The sequence below is a fragment of the Lates calcarifer genome, linkage group LG5 (genome assembly GCF_001640805.2).
Source record: "Lates calcarifer isolate ASB-BC8 linkage group LG5, TLL_Latcal_v3, whole genome shotgun sequence".
Classification (NCBI taxonomy): Eukaryota; Metazoa; Chordata; class Actinopteri; family Centropomidae; genus Lates; species Lates calcarifer.
The window spans coordinates 11,023,179-11,044,480 of NC_066837.1; the positions used below are offsets into that span (position 1 = coordinate 11,023,179).

At 42.0% G+C, this 21,302-nt stretch overlaps 2 protein-coding genes across 2 annotated transcripts; one reads left to right on the forward strand and one right to left on the reverse strand.

Moving 5' to 3' along the window:
* The first annotated feature begins 780 nt into the window (after window positions 1–780).
* On the forward strand, window positions 781–4,222 carry spcs3 (signal peptidase complex subunit 3). Its single transcript, XM_018660871.2, has 5 exons — window positions 781–1,036; window positions 1,540–1,613; window positions 2,755–2,831; window positions 3,646–3,761; window positions 3,933–4,222. Exons 1-5 carry the CDS (start codon window positions 894–896, stop codon window positions 4,063–4,065), a joined length of 543 nt encoding a protein of 180 aa, XP_018516387.1. The 5' UTR covers window positions 781–893; the 3' UTR covers window positions 4,066–4,222.
* Window positions 4,223–6,188: 1,966 nt separating this feature from the next.
* On the reverse strand, window positions 6,189–21,302 carry kdm2aa (lysine (K)-specific demethylase 2Aa). The gene is given in 26 exon segments (XM_018660820.2): window positions 6,189–7,043; window positions 7,630–7,848; window positions 8,476–8,622; window positions 8,718–8,881; window positions 9,034–9,285; window positions 9,646–9,811; window positions 9,928–10,533; window positions 10,726–10,831; window positions 10,973–11,008; window positions 13,352–13,435; window positions 14,598–14,726; window positions 14,799–14,922; window positions 15,095–15,222; window positions 15,718–15,747; window positions 15,749–15,796; window positions 15,909–16,150; window positions 16,245–16,371; window positions 16,456–16,571; window positions 16,667–16,820; window positions 16,998–17,091; window positions 17,227–17,333; window positions 17,578–17,756; window positions 18,457–18,503; window positions 18,604–18,682; window positions 19,027–19,165; window positions 20,576–21,302. Coding segments are annotated over 26 exon segments (3,741 nt in total). The 5' UTR covers window positions 20,612–21,302; the 3' UTR covers window positions 6,189–6,861.

Genomic DNA, 21,302 nt, shown 5'->3' on the forward strand with positions numbered 1-21,302 from the left:
CAATATTAAGGGCAAAATCTCAAATAATAGATGTGATCAAAGTTATTGCCTATTGACAATATAATTAATATACACGGTCATTGTGTTAACTAAAATAGGCCCATGATATGTGTTTCATGAAATATCTCTATTTCCATTACTATTTAATTATAATTAAAAATTGCAAAAAACAAAATTACCTTTAGAACAATTTTGTATTTTATTTTTTGACTACGTATTTACATACAGTGGACTGTATGCTTCCTGCAATCCTTGCATTTAGGATGGTACTGACTGAACATTACACAGACTTCACCGGGCCCCATGTTGTTCTTGAATGTGGTATGAATAAAGTTTTGACTTCTTCCGCCGAATCATCGCTCGTATTTAAATTTATTTCCTGTTTCCTGTTGCGTCAAGTTAACGGAGATACACACAGACATGAAATCGGAAGTAAATTTATTTAGCCGTTTCCACTGCTGCTTGTCTAAAACTTACAGTTACATTAATACGAACAGATCATCTCATGGTCTGTGGTTATCGGTTAATCTGCCAACTGTTCGAGTAATCGTTCTGTCTACAAAGTAAATAGTGAAAATGCGGTTATATTTTCCATAGTCGAGCTGATGTTTACAAATATATTTTTGGTCTGATTAACAGTCCAAACCAAGAATATGAAGTTCAGTAAATATTAACGTTTTGCTGAAAATGACTAACATGATATCGGTACAACAAACGGTCAAACGTCCTGAAGTCACGGTGGTTTTATTTTGAAAGACATGGAACGGAAGTACGCATTCACTGTGTAAGACTTGACAACTTCCTTTTTGTGCTCAGCGGAGAATCAACCGTGCACAGCTTGAGTGATACAACGTTATTCTCCTCATTCCCGTGGCTGTAGCTGTCATTTAAAGATGAATACGGTTCTGTCCAGAGCTAACTCCCTGTTCGCTTTCTCTCTGAGCGTCATGGCAGCTTTAACTTTCGGGTGTTTCATCACGACAGCTTTCAAAGACAGAAGAGTGCCAGTGGACATCCACGTCTCCAAAGTGATGCTGTAAGAGTCCTCTGTAGCAGCTGTGTTGCCTTACAACGCTGGTATAACTGTGTGATGTATATTACTGCTGCTTGTTTATAATCCACACGGTCAATGAGCAGTTCAAAGCCGTTTCTAAGATGCTGTTCCGGTAAACAGACAGTCTGCACGGCCTTCTGCTGCTGCTGCTGCTGGGTCAGGTTTCAGTTTAACATCTTGTGAACTTGGACGTCTCACGGCCTCCAAACTCCCCAGATCCCAATCTGATCCAGCATCTGTGGGACCTGCCTACTATTATGTAGGTCCCCCTTGTGTCGCCAAAACAGCTCTGTCCAATCGGGGCCTGGACATGAGACCTGTGTGGCCATGGATCCAACAGATCAGTGTTATTCACCTCTCCTGTCAGTGGGTTTAATGTTGCGGCTGATGGGTGTGTAGTAGACAGCAGTCAGTTTCCTTAATCCTAACACCTCCCATATCCCTCACCCTCTCTCACCCTACTTTCATCTCTTTCTGTTCAACAGGAAGAACGTTGATGACTTCACAGGACCCAGGGAGCGCAGTGATCTGGGTTTCATCACTTTTGACCTCTCAGCTGATATCCTTTAGACTACATCTACTCAGAGTTATGTATTGTAGTGCACAGCACATGTATGAAGAAGTTCATGTAGATTTGTTTATAGAGCACATTTATGGTTTTATTTTCTCCCATTCCTACATAGCAGATTCTTCTTCTTCTTCTTCCACTCCTCTACATTTTAGAGGGAAATATAAGATTTTCTACTCCACTACTATTCGACAGCTTTTGTTACTAGTTTCTTTTAAGGTGTAGATTTTACACAATGGAAAATATAACAGCACATTGTCATAGACCAACCTTTTTGGCGTCTGACGTCTTACAATAAGTGTTGTGTCGTCACATGTCAGAAGTCTATGAGCTGTTATCAGCTCCATCTAATAGTGATTTTTCCCTCTAAACTTCTTGCATGGTTTCATTTCAATAAATGATCTAATATCTCAGCAAAAAATCAGTGGTTAGAGAAAAAGTCTAAAACTGAAAACAGAGCTTTGTTTTTCCTTCTTTCTTCTCACAACCCTTCAGATTGATCTGGCGTCCCAGTATATGAAACTGTAGAAAGTAGTTCAAACAGTAACATGCTGCTTAAGCACTGATGTTAACAGTATCAGTTAGCGAGGCCAAACCAGTACTTTCCATTACTTTTACTTTAATACTTTACCTACATTTCTGTTTACTTTCAGACAGACTCAGAAACAAGTATTGGAAATGATTCATGTTTTTTAGTTATTTGGGAAGTTTTAGGAGGCTTGTGGCAATAGCCCCAATATCACTGTGTTGTGTGAGTCCTCGTTTCCCTGTACCTCAACAACAGAGGTGGCAAATGGAAAGTTATCACCACTCAAAGAGCCACACTAGTCACATTTATGGGAAATAACACCAGGTTTAAATATACTGGAATTATCCTTTTAATATGAACACACAGATGTGATACACAGTCTGTATATTTAGATTCAGTGTGATTTCCCCAGTGAACTTCCTCAGAATATCATCATCCCATAAGAAATAGACCCATCTGTCCGTCATAGGTTATATCCCGTTTATATGGTGTTGATGTGGTCCCTGTGTGATTAGAGACAGTGTAAGAAAGAAGTGAACTTGACCAGCTCTTGTTTCTGCAGGGAAAGTGTCTAATGTCTTGTTGTTCCTTAATATTTCCTACATTTGCAGCCAATTTTTGACTGGAACGTGAAACAGCTGTTTCTCTATCTGTCTGCTGAGTATGCCACGAAGAGCAATGTAAGTCACATTCACACAGACACACACAGAGCAAGATTACTCTGACTCACGGGTATGTTACTAGCCTTTTCATTAAGTAGAACTATGAGCAGATCAGATGTGTGTCTGTGTTTGCTTATATATAACATGTTTTTCAGATTGAAGCTGCAATGATTAGTTGATTTAGTCTACTGAAATAAAACTGAGTCGGCATCTATTTTGATAACCAAATATCGTCTCATTTAATTGTCTCCGTTATTTTCAAGCAAACGTCAAACCTTCGATGGTTCCAGATTCTCACATGTGAGAATTTGCTGTTTTTCTTGATTATCACGATAAAGTGATTATCTTGTGGTTTTGTACGATCGAGTTGGTTCAAAGACATTTCCTGAACTTGTGCTCTAAGATAACATGATGGACATGTTTCAGCGTTTGCTGATGTTTTAAAGACATAATTAATATCAAAAACAACTGACAGGCTGATCAATAATAAATTAATGGTTAGTTGCAGCTCTGCTTCAGATCAGTGACACTGCACAAAGAAATAGAGTTCTATTGATTCATTGATATCAGTCGTGGATATGTTGATGTGTGTTATATATTTATGCAATGCAACATTGAATACATGGTAATATATATATTAGATATATATATTAGATTTAGAAATTAAATTAATACATATAGAATCAAATATTTTAATTTTAGTGTGGCTGTTAACATTCAGTCTAGATGTTAGTGTCTCATTTGCAGCTTTTCTGTTGATCAGTGGACATGTCAGTGACACAGAGAGAGTGTGTGAAATGAATCTGCGTGTATGTTTGTATATGTGTGTCAGTCTCTCAATCAGGTGGTGCTGTGGGATAAGATAGTTCTCAGAGGAGAAAACACCAAACTGAACCTCAGAGACATGAAGTCTAAATACTTCTTCTTTGATGATGGGAATGGACTCAGGTTAGTGACACACACACACACACACACACACACCACACACACACACACACATCATTAAATCACCAACTGATTCACCAGCTTTCCTCACAGAAACCCAGATCCATCTGACCAGGCTGTGTGTGCTTTGTAATGTGATTGGCTGACTAACTGTCACGTCTGTCTTGTCTCCAGAGCCAATAAGAACATCACCCTGACACTGTCCTGGAACGTTGTTCCCAATGCTGGAGTTCTGCCTCTAGTGGCTGGAAGTGGACACGTCAGCCTCCCTTTCCCAGACACATACGAGACCACCAAGAGCTATTAGACCGACACAAACACACATCCAGCCAGTTTCATACATTCTCACACTGATAAAACAAGACAAGCACACGCAAAAACTGATGACTAACACACACGATACACTGGTGTTTCCTCATGTATGTAAATGAATTTATGGTTTGTAATAAAAGTTGAAATTGGAACATGTGCGTCTTTTGTGAGATTCTTTTAAAAATAAGAATAGCAACTGTTGACAGACACAGAATAGTTCATCCAAATAACAAAGCACATGTTCTTTGCTCATGTGATATATTCATGTAAATACCAAATTCAATTCTACTGTGGACAAGATGCTTTGAGACACTGCAGACAGCAAAAGGAACCAAACAAACAGAATTCATGCCTCATTCAAAACCTTCAACAGAATACAACCTCAACACGCCACAGACGCTGCAGTGTTGAGACCAAACCTATTCCCTTGATCATAAGGATCCAGATTGGAGAGACATTGTTTTGTTTTCTTGTTTACTGGGTGTACGAGGTGTAATCCAACCTTGCAAAGAGAAGGGATGTGGTTCCTTGATGAAAAAAACTGTCATGAATTTGTGACATAAATCACAGAGAATATCTGACAGAGTGCTGTGTCAGATGACCCAGCCTCCACAATCACCTGACCTAAACCCAGTTGAGATGGTTTAGGATGAGTTGGACTGCAGAGTGAAGGCAAAGCAGCCAACAAGTGCTCAGCACTTCTGGGAACTTCTTCAAGACTGTTAGAAAACCATTCCAGGCGACTACCTCATGAATCTGACTGAGAGAGAATCTAAAATATAAAACATATTCAGGATTGGTAAACACTGTTTTGTTTGCTACCTAATTCTGTATGTGTTCTGTCATAGTTTTGAAGTCTTCAGTATTAATCTACAATTTAGAAAGTAATAAAAACAAAGAAAAACCTGAATGAGAAAGTGTATCCAAACTTTTGACTGGTTCTGTATATACTTACTTCCTGTTTTCACCTATGATTGCTGTTGTAGGAAAGGTTGTCCACATAGTCCTGATGTACCCTGGACAGAACTTAGGCAATGTTACATGGGACTTTCTTCTTCTTCCTCTTAGTTTAAATAGGAAACTGCAACCAGGCGGAGCACCATCACCACCTACTGTTGTATTACAACGTGTTCTCAGTCTTTGCTGATGTGAAAAGAAATTGAGAAAAATAAACATGAAATGAGTGACAAAAAATATTGAATTAATATAAATAAATTATACAATGAAATTTAAAACAGATGCAAGAGTACAGACCATATGAATGTATGAAACCACAGTCATCAGTGCAGTGTTAGACTGTCTGGTATAGCTCCACAGCTCCAACTCCAAACTACTGCAAAGCTCCATCAGGACAGTTCTTCGTAGCCTGAAGTGTCCCAACTCGTCACTCTCTGCAGATAGATAGACAGGCCTGTAGCATCTTGAAACAACAGTAAATATGCCATTGTGCAAGTATGCCTAGGGTGCAAAAACAGTCCTATTTTTGGTCTATAAATAATGTCATCAATCATTATTGGTTCCCAATTAACATAACTGAGGTGAATAGTTGAGGTACTGTTGGTTATTTCAAGACTACGATGCTTTGTAAAATAATAAAAGTAATTCTTAAAAAATATTATAATTGATAAAAAATATTTTAATTTAAATCTATATCGTCATAAAACTCTAGATTTGAAGAAGCTGGGCTTGTATAATATAATAATGATTATTATTATTTGTGTTTTGAGTAGAACAACCATCAGTTATCTTCCAGATAGCACCTGGTTTTTCTACATGGTCTCTCACTCAAGAACAGTCCAAGCCTGACCCTGCTTAGCTTTAGGGATCAGGCCTGTTCAGGGTGGTCGTGTGTAACTATGCGTTTAGTGGAAACCACGCTGTGTTCCTGTGTCACAAGCTGCCACACATCCTCAGAGCAGAATATTTCCACCCCCATGCTGAACAGCTGGCAAAGAGGGCATTACTTAGTTCTGACTTGCAAACGTTTGCACTTCACTATTTTTATCGTTTTTGTGCATTTTGTCAATTAACATTTGAAGCTGGATTTTCTTCTTTTAACTTCTAAAATTAAGTTAATATGAAATTTGCCCAAATGTCTCTAAGTAAAAAACATAATGCTCCAACAGTTTATTTTATTACGTTTCTACACGATGTTTGACACAATTAACAAGTATGACGTCAAATACCTGATTCCTTAATTTTTAACATGGCTGTAACATAAAAAATAGACATATATACAATGAATTCACAGTTCACTCACACAATACAATGCCCTTTGGTGAAGTTTAGTAAACAGGTTCATTTTTCCCATATTTCCCTCCTATTCCATCCTGTGCACAGTAAAGGTGGTTTCACATTTAACCACACATCTGGGTGATTAACATCATGTGTACATTCTCGCAATGATACGAGATCACAGAAGTTTATGATGGAATAATCTGACATTTTGAAATAATGCTCTTTGTAGTTTTGCCAGATAAGAAGATCGATCCAAGTTCAAGTGTTAAGCCTAGCTTAGCACAAAGACTAGAGGTGATGGGAAAATGCTAACCTGCCCCCATCAACGGGGAAAAAAAATACATCTTCCAACAACTCCAAAGACGTCTTTATTTACAGGTTGTATCAGAGGACACTGATTGTAGAAGCCATTTCGTTTGGCTGCCAAAGGACTGGCAGAACTAGTCAGTCTGGTGAGATTTAATGTTTCTGTCAGCTAACTGCAGGTTTATGTGCAGACACACAAACAGTTGAGAGTATAAAAAATAAATCCGACAAAGCATCTGTGTTTGTTTTAGTCCAGGCGCTGGATGAGCTTCTCCTCCATCATACAGTAGAGGGCAACATGAGACAGATCAGAGATGAAGGCATCACAGGCCCGTCTGCTGACGCCCTTACAGCCTCTGAGGTCCAGCAGAGTCAGAGACGAGAGCCGTTTCAGGTAGGATAGACAGCCATCGGTCAGTTCACTACAGCCTGCACACACACAGATAGAGATGGAAAGATGAGTCAGGAGCTGCTCTCATCTCCTTTGACAAATGCGGATCGTTGAGTTTCTGAGGTGAATCCATTCAGGCTGTACCCAACTCTGAATTTGCTCTTCTCTCTCTCTACCACTCGCCTTAACTGGGCGCCACTGAGTCTCCACTTCTTGTAACTATTTCAAATTAAAAGCCCTCTGCAGAGTCATATAATTGCAACTTCATAACACTGCAGCAGATGTAATTTTCCTACTGTAAAGTAAACAGCCTGCCACTCTGGTGCTATTCAGTACAAGGACATTCAGAAATGGTAGACTTCTGCTACTACAGGAGCTCAATCATTACTGCTCAGTATCGACTGGTCAGGCAGTGCAGCTCCGGAGATGTTTGATGCACAAAGCTTTTCTGTTGGTGGTAGTGTTCAAATGAGAAATATTTGACCAGAACTGTATGTAATTCTTAGTGGCAGCCCTTTGTAACTACCTCCAGACTTGAACATATGAAGAGCGTATGTTCCTGATTACAGGATAAAGCAGAAACTGTGTTGACTTCTACTAAAGAACCAGAGTTCAAACACCCACCTGCCAGCGTGAGCTCGGTGAGGTTGTTGCGGGTGTGAGTCCCGGCAGCTGCCAGCAGAGCAATGGATGAGTCCATTATGTCTCTGCAGTGAGCCAGGTCCAGCCTCTCCAGCTGAGGCATGTGGCGCTGCAGCAGCCTCAGAGTAGACTCACTTATGTCTAAACCAGACAGACGCAGTGTCACCATGTTCCTCAGTCTGCTGCGAGATGACTCTGAACCTACAAGGACAAACAGGGAGGTGAAAATGGTCACCTATGCTGGATAGGTCAATATGGGGATTACAGGCTATATTTTGGTGAACTGTGCAGCACAGCACAGTTCCAACACACTTTTGGTATTTTCATGGCGAGGCACACAGTTACATTCGGGCTGAGATGAGAAAGAATACATTACATTTACTAACTCTACTGTTCCATACCACCGTACTGCCTTATGTGAAATTAGGGCAGAGTTTAAAAAGCATTTGAGTTTTTTTCATGTTGTATTTGTTTTTTTTTTAAGCTTTTTTCCAGTTAGATTTTACAAGCAAAAACAATTGCTGACAATCTGGGAACAAAGAAAAGCTGAATGTTAAATCCTTGAATTACAGATGAGCTGAGCTCTCGACCTCTTAGCAGGCAGTTGGTGGATCTCACAAGACAATCTTGGCACCAGTCTTAGCGTGATTATTGTATGTTGCTGGACCACCATCCGCTCTACTGCACCTCTCCTCCCACTGGTACCAAACCAGTGCAGGACTGGGCCTCAGTGCGACTGCTGTGACACTGTTCTGCACCTGACACCAAACCAGAGCCTGAGTACACAGTTACTGAGCTTTGAGTCAGCTCATTTCTGTTGCTACTGACCAGGTGGGGTGATGATCTCTTTAATCTGGGTGTCTTTAAGGCCTTCACACCAGCGCAGGTCCAGCAACCGCAGGTAGGGTAGAGTTGGAGAGACCAGAGCTGACAGACAGGACCAGGACAGACCAGTCACCCTCAGCTCCCTCAGACCTGAAAAACGCACAAAGACACAAAGGGAGGGGGTGTAATGAGACATGTGGAGACAGCAGGATCTGTGCACGCATGCGTGTTAAGTCTGTTTGTACCTGGGAGCCTGGTGAGCAGACAGTTGAGCTGTCTCTTGGCCAGCGGGGTCCAGGACAGGTCCAGAGAGGTGGGCTGGCGTTTGATGATGCCCGCCAGGGCCTGGTTACTGAGCGGGCTGCAGCGACTCACGTCCACGTGACTCCACAGACGCTTGTCACAGCTCCTGCACAGGACAATGAGACAGAGCTGGTTTATTCATAAGTCGATGTCAGAGCTCAGCTTGTTGAGGACGGTTAAGGTAAAAACAAAGACACGTACTGTATGCATGTTTTGTTTGCGCAATAAAAAAAAAAAAAAAAAAAGTGTGTGACGTACCACTTGTACCAGGCCTTACAGACGGTCATGCAGGCCAGCAGCTCGGCTCTGCTCAGGTATCTGAACACTGACACCCACACCTCCTTCTCCCCTCCTTTCTCATTACCCACATCCTTAAAGGAGGGCAGAGACAGCAGGGATGGAGGAGACAGGGAGGAGGATGCAGGAGGAGCAGCAGCTTCCTGTTCCTCTGAAGAAGATACAGAACGATCTCTAGTGCCTCTGTCACCGTGGATAGCCCGCAGACGCGGCCTACAAGATAACAAACAAAATGGGGTTTGGGTTAATAATGTCACATACCTGACATTCCGCCATATTCCAGCTAGAAAAAACGTAGATATACTATAAGCCAATTGCAATGGGTGGAATAGCCATAAAGGATTAGCTACTTAGTCCTCTACATATTTAACTTGCACAGCGATAGACCGTTAACAACAATAACACTTCAAGTTACCCAGACAATGTAATCCTCCCAACTCCTGTTGTGATTGGGCTGTTTGTTGAATACTGCTTTGGTCTTAAAGTAAATGTATGAGTGTTTGGGATGTCACATTCGACTGTAATAAACCAAATAACATTTTAGACATTATGAATTATAGGTTTGAGCTCTACCTGCCGGGTCCTCTTGGCGTTACACCGTCAGCGGTGGCGTCGGTGCTCTTGAGTCGTGCAGGTTTGGACAGTGCCGACTTTCTCTGGATGAAGCCCTGCTGACCACTGGAAACCGCTGCAGCCGTCCTCGGACCCATGGCTGCTTCCAGCTTTGGAACGATGGAGCCTGAGCAGCAACAACATGAGTTTACAGTTCACATACGGAACATGAATATATATTATACTTGGGGTGTTTTTGTTTGACCACATGTAAACAGATTAAACTATAAATGTTGGACTTACCAAACTGTCTCTTGGCCTTGTGAGGGCGCTGAAGGGTGACAGTCAGGTAGGAGCCACTCAGCAGGTCATCGTTCAGATCAGACACCAGGAGAACTGGGGGTTCTGGGTCTGAATCCCAGCGCCCGTCTCCTTCTACCTCCTCCTCCTCTTCCTCCTCTTCATCCTCTAGTGTGTCCATCTCCTCCTCTTCAGGGTCAAACTCCTGTCCCTCACTGTCCTCATCTTCATCTTCATCGTCGTCTGTCCTGCGCCTCCTCCGACGCTGACGGTGCCGTCGCTCTTTGTCTCCGTCTTCGCTGTCCTCTTCCTCCTCCTCCTCCTCTTCATCGTCATCGTCGTCGTCAGACTCCTCAGTCTCGTCCCCTCGTCGCTGCATCCTGGAGCCTCCCCGCAGCCTCACCCCCCGTCCCCTCCGGCCGCTCTCCCTCATGCCCATCCCTCGCTTTAGCTTGAGGATGGAGGAGGAGCCGGGAGCCATGAGCCCTCCTCTGCTTCCTCTCTGAGCTGAGCCTCCTCTTAACAGGCCTCTCCTGTTGGCACCAAACCCTCTTCTGGTGGACTGGCTCCCTCCCCGAGCGTGGAGCGCCATCTTTCTTCTCTGGGCAGCTGCAGAGATGGATGGATGGCACAGATAATACGGTCAGAACAATCAGCCATAATTAAACACATAGCAAAGTCAAATTGAAGTTTTCTTTTTTTCAGGGGAAAGATTCTTATTGACACTTGTTGTGATTTATCACTGCCAGGCATTAGCCCGTGAAAAAGTGCTTCAGGTTTATTTTTTTAAGACAGAGAAACCTTCATCATCGTCATCACTGGCAGAGTCATCTCCATCATGGCTGTGTCTCTGCCGTCTGTAAATCTTAGCCATACGAGCGTCCAGGAGGGAGGAAGATTTGCGCTTCTGGAGGTGCAGCAAAAGAGGGAAAGGAAGACAAAGAATTAGAAAAAAAAATGAAGGATGGAAGGAAGGTTTTAGAGAGCTTCAATCAAAAATGCCTTCAGAAACAAACTCAACATGTTAAACCTCACATTTAACACTCACCACTGGATGGCCTTCACCTTTGTCGCCTTTAGACTGCTGGAGGAAGAAGAAAAAACTGTCAACAGAGACTTGAGAAATTGACAACTAAATCACAAACAGTCAACTGTCAGACTTTGAGATTCTTCTGACAGATTCAGATTTGCATGAATAATGTTTTTTGGGACAGAAGTTGCTATTGTGTTGTGCTGATGTTCACTAATTCTGATCATCAGTCAATCAGGGATCCATCTGTCTGGGCAAGATAGCTTTTGGGTTGTGACTCATTAAATGAAGAGCTTGCGATTATCTGCTCACACTCATCTGTCAAAGTATAGTAAAATAAACATAAGATAAAGTGTTGTAGAGACAAAACAAGCAAAAGAACATGAAATAATGTAGAATACATCATCATGCTTCTACCATGGACCAAAACAAAGGAAACAAAATATTAAAAACGAGAATCTTATCTTTGACATAACTGTTAGTTTAACTAGCTAAATACATACATCAGCATACATACTTATGGCACAAGTCAATACATCTACTTATGACGAGATTTTTACTGTTCACGTCTTCCGATATTACAGTGAAGGTTGTATTTCCAAAAAATACAAAAATACATGTTATCTGCATGTGATGAACATCAGAACCTGTCAGTCAACGCTAAAAAACACCCTGACTTTTTTGCTTCAATTTTGGACCAGTCAAAGAAACGTCTGACATCTAAACTCACTGAGCACTTTATTAGGAACACCTGTACACCTCCTTGTTCATGAAATTATCCAACCAGCCAATCATATATATGGCAGCAGTGCAGTGCATAAAATCGTGCAGATACAGGTTGGGAACCACAGTTACTGTACACGTCAAACATCAGACTGTGATCTCAGCGACTTTGACCGCTGCGTGACTGTTAGCGATCAGACAGGCTGTGTTTCTGAAACTGCTGATCTCTTGGGGGCCAGAAACAAAAAACATCAGTAAGCTGCAGTCCTGCAAATGAAAGGGCCTTGTTGATGAGAGGTCAGAGGAGAATCTGGCTTTCTTGTGCTTTGGCTTCAGCGGTGGCTTTCTGCATGGACAACCATGCGTTCCACCTCTGTGCAGGGTGCGTTTTACTGTATGAGATGAAACAGTCACTCTACTTTAGGTTTTCCTTGCTGATTCTCCTGCATTTCTCAGCAGAGCTCGCTCATCTTGAAGTGAAAACTTATGTCAACAACCAGGACGTTTTCCTTTCCGAATTTCTGTGTCACTTTTGCTGCTGCATTCGGACATAATAAAAATAGTTTACTAATACTCTTGTACCCCTGCCCTTTTCTGTGCAATGAAATAATTGGTCTCTCTCAAGCCTCCATACAATTCGCTCCCATGTGGCGCCAGAGAGTGCACTCATTTATGATGTATACTATATTTACATCATTTTGGTCGAGGTTAATTTAAGTACTCTGCTGTTGATTTTGGAAAACCAACTACCTTTAATGTCTCTCTGTATATGCTTGTCTTGTCAAACAACAGCTTACTGTCTGTCAGGCTACACAATGTCCATTATGATAACCTATCAAAAAAAATATTTATAAAGTACAGAGAAGGGGAAAAGGCAGCTCCAAAATGAAAACAGCTCAGTCTGAGAAGAGGCACTACTCTTGTTTAAACAATGAAAGTAGAATTCCTTAAAAATTGTTCTGTCAGCGACAAGATCATTTGGACAGTGAAATTTACATCGAGAGTTGTGTCTCTTCTCTTGAAAAAATGGAAAGGAAAAAGGGGGTGGAAGAGCACGCAACAGACAGGTGGATGTACGCAGAGTAGGCGGCACCTCTCACCAGTCTCGAACTGATTGGCTGAGAAGGCAGAGGGGCCGCCACCAACAGAAGTGATGCTGAGGAGGAGGAAGAGCAGGAAGGAAGAGGAGGAGGGAAGAAGCCACAGCGAACCACCTCCCCATCCTGCTGGGAGCCCACAGGACTCCCTTTGGCAGCAGAGGGCCCAGGGCCCAGCCTGAGGACCAGAGGGCCATGGGGACGGATGTGCTGCTGGTGGCTGGCAGCCAACGATTCATCGCTGCCTGATGACTGACGGAGTTAAATTAAATTTAAAGGTAATCAAAATTAAAGCAACCGAAACCGAAAAACAAAATAAATAAATAAAAAATGAAAACAGACAGACAGGAGACATATAATACCCATTAGCTTTGACACACTGCAACTGAGTGTGTGTGAATGCCGGGTCAATCAGACACTTTGCAAACACTCGCGCTCTCTCTTACACTGTCTGCAGTCATGTTTTAAAACATGAAGATACAAGAAGTTGGAAACCCTGAGGTGTGTGTGTGTGTGTCTGTGTGTGTGTGTGTGTGTGTGTCTGTGTGTGTGTGTCTGTGAGTGCGCGCACGTGTACCTCTGGGTCAGTGATTCCTTGGACACACTTTGGGCACTCCCAACAACTGGGCAGGTCTTTATTCACCACTCCTTCACCCTGGACCTTCAGAGGCAGACAAAGACAAATCATTAGAAAAAGGATGAACGGAAGCCTTAAGCAGGTTAAAGTAAGGCCATTACAAATCATGACCAATCCCACCACTTAAACCATCCGGTGGAACAAGGAGCAGATACAGAGGAGATTTTTTTTTCCACACCACATCAGTGATTAGCCCTTGAGTAAAATCTATTTTCACCCCAGGGGTCAAGTGACATAGGACGCACAGGACAAGCAGGTAAAACCCTGACCTAAGAAAGGAGTTTATTCTCCTGCCAACAGGACTCATGCTCTAAGAGATATCTGACTGTTATTTCTTTTGAGAAAGCAGTTACTTCCTTCAAAAAAAGAAGTGACCAAAAGGACTTAAACTTAGTCTTCCAGTTTTAACCATATTTGAAATAAGGTCAAATTAATCTATATATAAGTAAATCTAATCTAATGTGGGCAATACCTCAGAAAATGCATGCTACTCCAGTTAACTAAAAACTGAGATTTTGAACACATGTGTAATTGATCTGTAAAGAATGTGTTTTTGCCGTCATGTTGTTGTTCAGCCGAAACAGGTGATGACAGGTAACGAGGACGCTGATCAAACAAGTAAAAAAACCACAAATGAACCACGAGAGAATCACAAGCGAGATACCATACAGAGAGAGACTAGAGAGAAACTAAACTCAACAGTGATGTGGTGTATAATCTGCGATAATGACTGATAGAGTGTCAGCTAGCATTAGGCTAATTTTAGCCAGTCGCATGTCCAATACATAGACTGTATATTAAAAGATGATGGAGGAAAAAATGTTGGAGATGTGAGCATCGATAGCTCCTCTGCCTCCCTGTTTAGTTTCTTATATTACATTTTTTAATCCCATTCACAGTTTTCCATTTTGGTCCTGTGGACAGTTCACCACTCTGATGACTCTGTAATCTCCACAATTTAACTTTCAAATCCAAAATCAAAGTCTGTCTCCATGGGGCCCATAATGCATTGCTAGTACTGACGTCAAGATCCCAAGCTCTATAAAATACAGAGCAGTTCACTACTGTAATACTCCCAAATGTTACACCCACAAATTCAGTCACTCAAATACAGCAAATATAATCCACAGTTTAGCAAACAGGGGCTGATTTATGATGCAATCCAATATATATGAGTGTGCTGTACCGTGAGGCAGGCAGGATGGACTATCTGTGCACAGTTGGAGCACTCCATCAGGGTGAGGGATGGATCTCCACTTTCCTCCTGATTGGGCTCCTTGCAGATCTCACACACTGCAGACAGGGGAAGGCCCGGCTGGAGGGAACAGAGGATGAGTTACTAAAACAGACACATCTAACAGTTAATAAAGAAATTCCGGTTACTTACAGAGAGACACTGTCGCAGAACACAGGTCTGCTTGAGCTTCCCCGGTCCTCCAAACTTCTTCATGTCTCTGCAGAAGTTACAGTCTCCACACTCTGGTCTCATACAGGCTTCACAGCGCTTACACCTGCAGAGAGGGAAAACATAACAGAAAATTACAGACCATTAATCTTACACCTACACAATTGCATCAATCATAGAAGACTTGTGTTGTTGATTTGTGTTGGCTCCAAACAGCTGGTAATTTCTGGGCTTAATTGAGAACAACCCCTAAAAGTGACGTAATGGGTTTTTCTTACCTGACCCTGCGCCGTCTCAACACAGACATGGAGGAGGCTGGTTTCTGTGGTCGTGGGATGATGGGTGTAGAGGCCAGCTTAGGACGAGGAGGAGGTGGTGGAGGAGGTGGTGGCTGGTACCATGAGGGCTGGGAGGATAAAAGTAAGGAAGAAACAATGGATGACCGAGCCAATCCTATAATCATGATGTATCTAATCTATTCAAGAAAGCAGGTTTAACAAAATGAGTGTAACCCTGAACTCTGAGTTGACAAACCTGAAGATGGAAAACTGAGTTTTCAGTTCCTGAGCAGCTGATCTGAGTTAGTTCAATCAACTCTGACACAGTTTGTCCTGACATTTGAGAATTCATTACTAACATTAATGGCACATTTCTTCCAAGTATTACCTAGTTCAAAAAGTTCCTGAAAAGTGGTTTACAGACTAGGGCTGGGCGATGAAACGACCTTGATCTGGGATCGTGATAAAATTCATGTCAATAAAGACGAAAAGCTCAGGACATTTTATTCTACCAACCTACCACACAGCAGGATTAACACAACAACAGCTGGTCATGCAGCAGTTTTTGGCTGCACGTCAAAGTATACACTCATTTCACACACATAAAAGTGAGGACTGCTTACTCTCTTTGGCCACTTGATGATGGGTTTTCCCTGTGTAGGACAGTTTGGGATTATCGCTGCTGTGTTCTTTCAGTAGTGCCTGCAAGACAGCAGAGACAAGAACAATCACTACAATCAGTACTAAATATCAAGAAAAAAGTGTTTTATTACACCACCAGCCAAGTAAACACACGCACGCACAAAAATCATACCTTGATGTGTGTGATGAGTGCTGGGGCATTGTGTATCCCTGCTGGGACACACTTCTTATTGGAGGGCAGGGTCTCCAGTTTACCCAGCAGGTTCCACAGCCCCTCCAGCTCGAGAGGAGTCAGGTGAACTTTAGCTGCAGACTTGTCAGACTGTTGTTCTGAAGCCTCTCCATCGCTGCTGCCACCCACCTCCTCCTTCACCTGCTCACTAGCTGGATCGGGGCCAGGCGGCTTCTTCAGACCTGACAGAAGGAATGAGATACACAATCTACTGAGAACCAATCTAGACAAACACCCCATCATTAAAAAGTTCCCTCCATGCGCCTGTGGTCATACCAATGCCCAGTGAGTGTTTCTGGAACTCTGGAGTGAGGTAGGAGATCTTGGTCAGGCTGAAGACGTAACGCTCCAACACGTACCAGCACATCTCGTAGTAGAAGGGATAACGAAACTTAACTGGAACCTGCAGGTGGAGATGAAAGAAAGCCATTTTAAAAATCAGTCTCTCCGTCGCTGACTGTGGACAGGTGAGTGTGTTTGGGCATACCCGTGTTCGGTCCTCTATGTTACAGATGTTAAGTTGCATGGGGATATTGAAACTGTGCAGGAAGTTTCCTCCAAACACCATAGAGTCCACAGGGGTGTAGACAGCATGAATCCAACCTGAGTGTAACACACACATTAATATTCCACTTCTGTCACATCACTGAAATCAGTTTGACATGTAGCATGTGTGTGTGTGTGTGTATGTGGCAGACCTGAGGGTATGATGAAGGTACAGCCCTGCTTCAGTTCAATCCTCTGGCAGTCAGATGCTCTGTCGCCCAGGAAAACGTCTCCCTGTTTCCCTGACAGCACCCAGTTCTCATACAGCTCCAGGTTCTGAGGGGTGGGAGGGATCAGCCAGAACACCTGAAAACACACACCAGCAGTTATAAACACACTCCACTCTGTGTACCAGTCAAACATTTGGTTGTAATGAATAAAAATGTAATTGTATTGTCCTAAAATATGAGAGCTCCATTTTTTTTTTTTTGCACTGCGGTCGGCAGAATAAGATAATAACTACTAAGCCCCCTCTGGTCCCACCTTGCTCCCTCTCAGGATGTGATACCACACAGAGGTCCCTCCGAAGTCAATGTGAAAGTCTGTGTAGCAGCCCTCGACACTCATCAGACAGTATCTGCACAGACACAAGAACATCAGCAATGTTTACATTCAAATCTCGAGTAAGTTAAATCAAGTAATTTATTCAAATCAATCAGATGAAGTATTTTTAAAGTTATTAAAGTGATTAAAGTGAACATGGGGCACTTACTTCTGTACTTTGGGGTACTGCATGTCGTTAATAGAGTTTGTTGAGTCTCTCTGTCTCTCTTTCAGGTGACGAGGCCACATGTTGTCCACCCAGTCTATCAGATCCACCTATACACACAAATACAGGGCAAGATGGAAAAGATAGATTAGAAAGACAGACAGAAAACAACCTTTATTTACCATCTCTGAGAAAACAAAACAGACACTAATTACAGTTTAAACTCAAATGTTTTCATTCCAAACTTTCTAGAGAACAGAGCAGTATAGACAGATTTACTTGTGTTTGCATGGGCTGTTCATTAAATGTATAACAAACATAAAGAAGAGCCCTTCATGAAGCGTGTGGACGTACTGTGGCAGGTCTCTTGACCAGGTTCTCCAGCTTGGTGTGGCTGAACTCCAGGCTAATGACATTATAGAGCTTCTCTCTCTGGGATGGAGGGGTCTCGTAGTAACGTGTCCACTGGGCCATGGACATCTCTGTCCCCTTCTGAGTACTCACGTCCATCACATCTATCATACGTCTGCTACCTGAGAGGGGGTTTTTGGCAGTGGTTAGTCACAGCAAACGGCAGCTAGTGCACAGTTAAAGGTTGTGGTTTACAGTATACAAACTCAGGCTTGTCAGCCCAATGTAATACCTAAAATAAGTAGTTCATTATTTAGGGGCGGAGATGTGTATCAGAGCAATCAGCTGAGCAGCTGCGGTGAACCAGGTGAGGTTAGGATAACTTGAGCTGACGACAGTTATGCTCATTAAATGCAATAAAAGTAAAGGAAAGCAAAAACTTATTTATCAAACCATCGCATTCCAAAAGCATTCAGAGAAGTTTTATTTTCAGCTGTTCTGTCCCCAGTCTCCTGATGTGTTTAACACAACCACAGCGCTGGTTAAGCCAATAATGAATTGCTGTGAACAAGCTGAAAGGAAAGCTGTCTGTAATCTATCGGATTATCTAAGGGTCACAAAAATCTTAAAATTTAGCAAATTCCTGTAAACTTCACTGGCTGAGACATCAGCCACCCCGATGTCTGTGTTAATTAAATGTTTGTTGATGGACAGAAAATTGGACAAAATCTGATGATGAACTCATCCTTTAGTAATTTATAAAGTAAAAATATAAAACATTAATCAATTCCAAATTCTTGACTTGCACCTGAGATTTGTAGCAGCATCTAATTAATTAAAAGAAAAAAAACAAAACATCCAAGTTCATTTGTGAAGTCTTACCAACAAACATCTTGACGTCATTAACACTGAAGTCAGGATCGGGCATCCTACAGAAAAACAAGAAGATGCTCACCATATTAAAAGGCTCATATCTTTCCAGTAATACAACGTAATAAGGTGGATGTAGAAATGAAAGAGGATGCCTACTTGATTCCCAATCCATCCGGCTTCTCGAAGATGATCGGGTCCCTCAGACCACCTCTCTGGATGAACTCATATGTCAAGTCTAAGTAATATAATAAAAAAACACACACACAAAGTCTATTTTTAGTTTTTTATCATTAGCTGCCAGTTGTTTGATTTTCTATAATTCCTGATTCTTGGCTTTTATTTATTTATTTATTTATTTTTACATATAAGCATGTATAATGCAAAAGTTTGGTTCTACCTTTGCTTTTTTATTCATGGAGAGTTTGGTCACATATTAATTTGATTAATATGTTGATTAAGTGTGATTAATAAAAAAAAACTTCTCCACTATTAAACTTGCCTATTAACATACCTATCCCAACTTGAGAAGCAGGTTTCCACAAACAAACAACAGAAACCTCGCTGACTGTGCTCGCCTACCTTTCCCCTCCATGTGAAGGACCCGGTCAGAGTTGAACCTCTGACTGTTGACTTTCTCCTCCAGGTCAAACATCCTCCTTCCATCAATCTCCTCATCAGAAATACCATCATCATGGTAACGCCGACGGGTTCCAGCCCGCTAATGAAATGGGACAAATGGATGAGAGCGATGAGAAGAGATAAATGGTGGAAGGTAGGGACTATGAAACCAAGAGCAAAAGAGAATATGTCAATTAAACCTTTTCCTACTTTTCCACTTTCACATATTTCTTAAATCCTGCAAGGAAGGGGTGCATATAGTTGCTGGTGATATTAACGCCATCAACTCCTTTGATCATTTGTACCTCTGTGTATTTAATGGTGACAGAGACAGACAGTGAAGAGAACAAAGCTTTGGCAGTCGCATTAATCTCTATCAGGAGGAGCTAAATCAACTTAACATGATATGAGAAGAAATGCTGATACCTGCAGGTTAATTCAGTTATAACAACATCCAGAAGTTATTATGAGCTGAAGTGATGGGTTAAGAGTAAAAGCATCAATGCTGTTAGGATTTAGTGGTAAACCATGTTCTGTTTGTTAAAAGCTCAAGGCCTCCAACAAACAGGGAGTTTCTCACACTTGATAAACACTACTTCTCTCATTACTTTTACCTTCACAAAACATCTGCATCACATGTTCAGAATTTGTTTATCTTCAGACAAAAGACGAAAACACTGCAAGAAACTTTCACATGAACACACTCATGGCCTGATCAGGATGTCCTAAGCTGATTTGCCCAGCTGATAACCAACATCATATGACACTGCAGCACTGCAGTTGTTAGGTTGAGTGAAGCCAGATAAGGCCTGGCACACACTAAAAGATTTTAAAAATCTTAAGTGATGAAGAAAATGGGAGACACCACACAGGACAACAAATAATGACAGGTTTCACAATTTTGTTCTTATAGTGTGTGACGTGCACTGAGAAGACCAACACAGTACACCACACCACACACTAACAGATTCACCAACAACCAGAGTCAAACGCAACTTTAGATTAAACAAATATGGTGGACGACGATATATCTTGCTTGCTTCCTGATTTCCTGATTGGCTATCATTCCGTTCCACGTGATAATCCACAGAATGCGTGCTCGGCTTTCCGCTGTGTTTCCCACACATAATACGACCTCTGATTGTAAATATTGAACAGATTTAATATTTATTGGGGTGGCCCCGATTGTCTTCTGAGCAGATCGGGAAGGGTAAAATCACTCTGAACAGACCTCACATGACAGGAAAATCTTAAAAGACCATCTTTAGAACCAGCAGATAATCAGACCTTTGTTGTCTGTGATCGGGACAAAAATCGATCGACCGATTAGGCAAGGGGTTTAACCTTTGAGGGGTACGTGATTCTTCACCCCAGACCATGTCACCGTTTATATTTAACTATAGTTACATACAAAATCTATACAAAACGTGAGTAAAATCACATACAGGACTAGTTTCTGGTATAAAACATCAACTTGATTGCTAAATTGCAGAATGAACTTTAGACTTACCAGCCTTTTGCTGTACCGTGGCTTGGAATCATCCATTATGACTGGGAAACCGGGTTTTGTCCAACCAAAAGCAGGTATTTAACGACAATGCAGAGTAAACCCATTAGACTAGAACTAAGTTGTACCTGGGCGCCACATGGCTCCGCTGAATAGTAAACAAGCAGCAAGAGGGCGTGTGTTCAGCGCACTGAGCGTAAATTACAACAGAAAAGTGACTAACTCCTGGGTCGCTTGTTTAGCTAACGTTAAGGGAGATGACAAAATGCTCTCTGCAGAACTCTGTCTTTGCAAAACTCTGGGTGAACGTTAATCTCTCGTAGTCTGACGTTTCTCTACACTTAATAACTTCACGTTTAGTGATCCAGCGCAATATAGAAGCTTAATGCACGGCCTCGACTCATTTAAAGAGGTTAACTACTGACCTACAGTGACTAAAAGTGAACATTTACAGAAAATGATCATTATCATGGCTTCCAGACAGTCTGAATACTCGAGCTTTGTTCCTTGCCTTCTTCATTCCAAGTCGTGTCCAGCTAATGATACCTTTTTGGGAGGCGTCGTGCTTGTAACGATAGCAAACATGACCCGAACTCGTATTAAAATTTCCACATGCAGATATTTCTTAAGACCTGCGAGAAAAGGGTGTACAATACTGCTGCTGGTATTACTGCTACAGTGTAAAGTTAATACGGTCTCCGAACAGCCGCCATTTTCCGTCCCATCACAA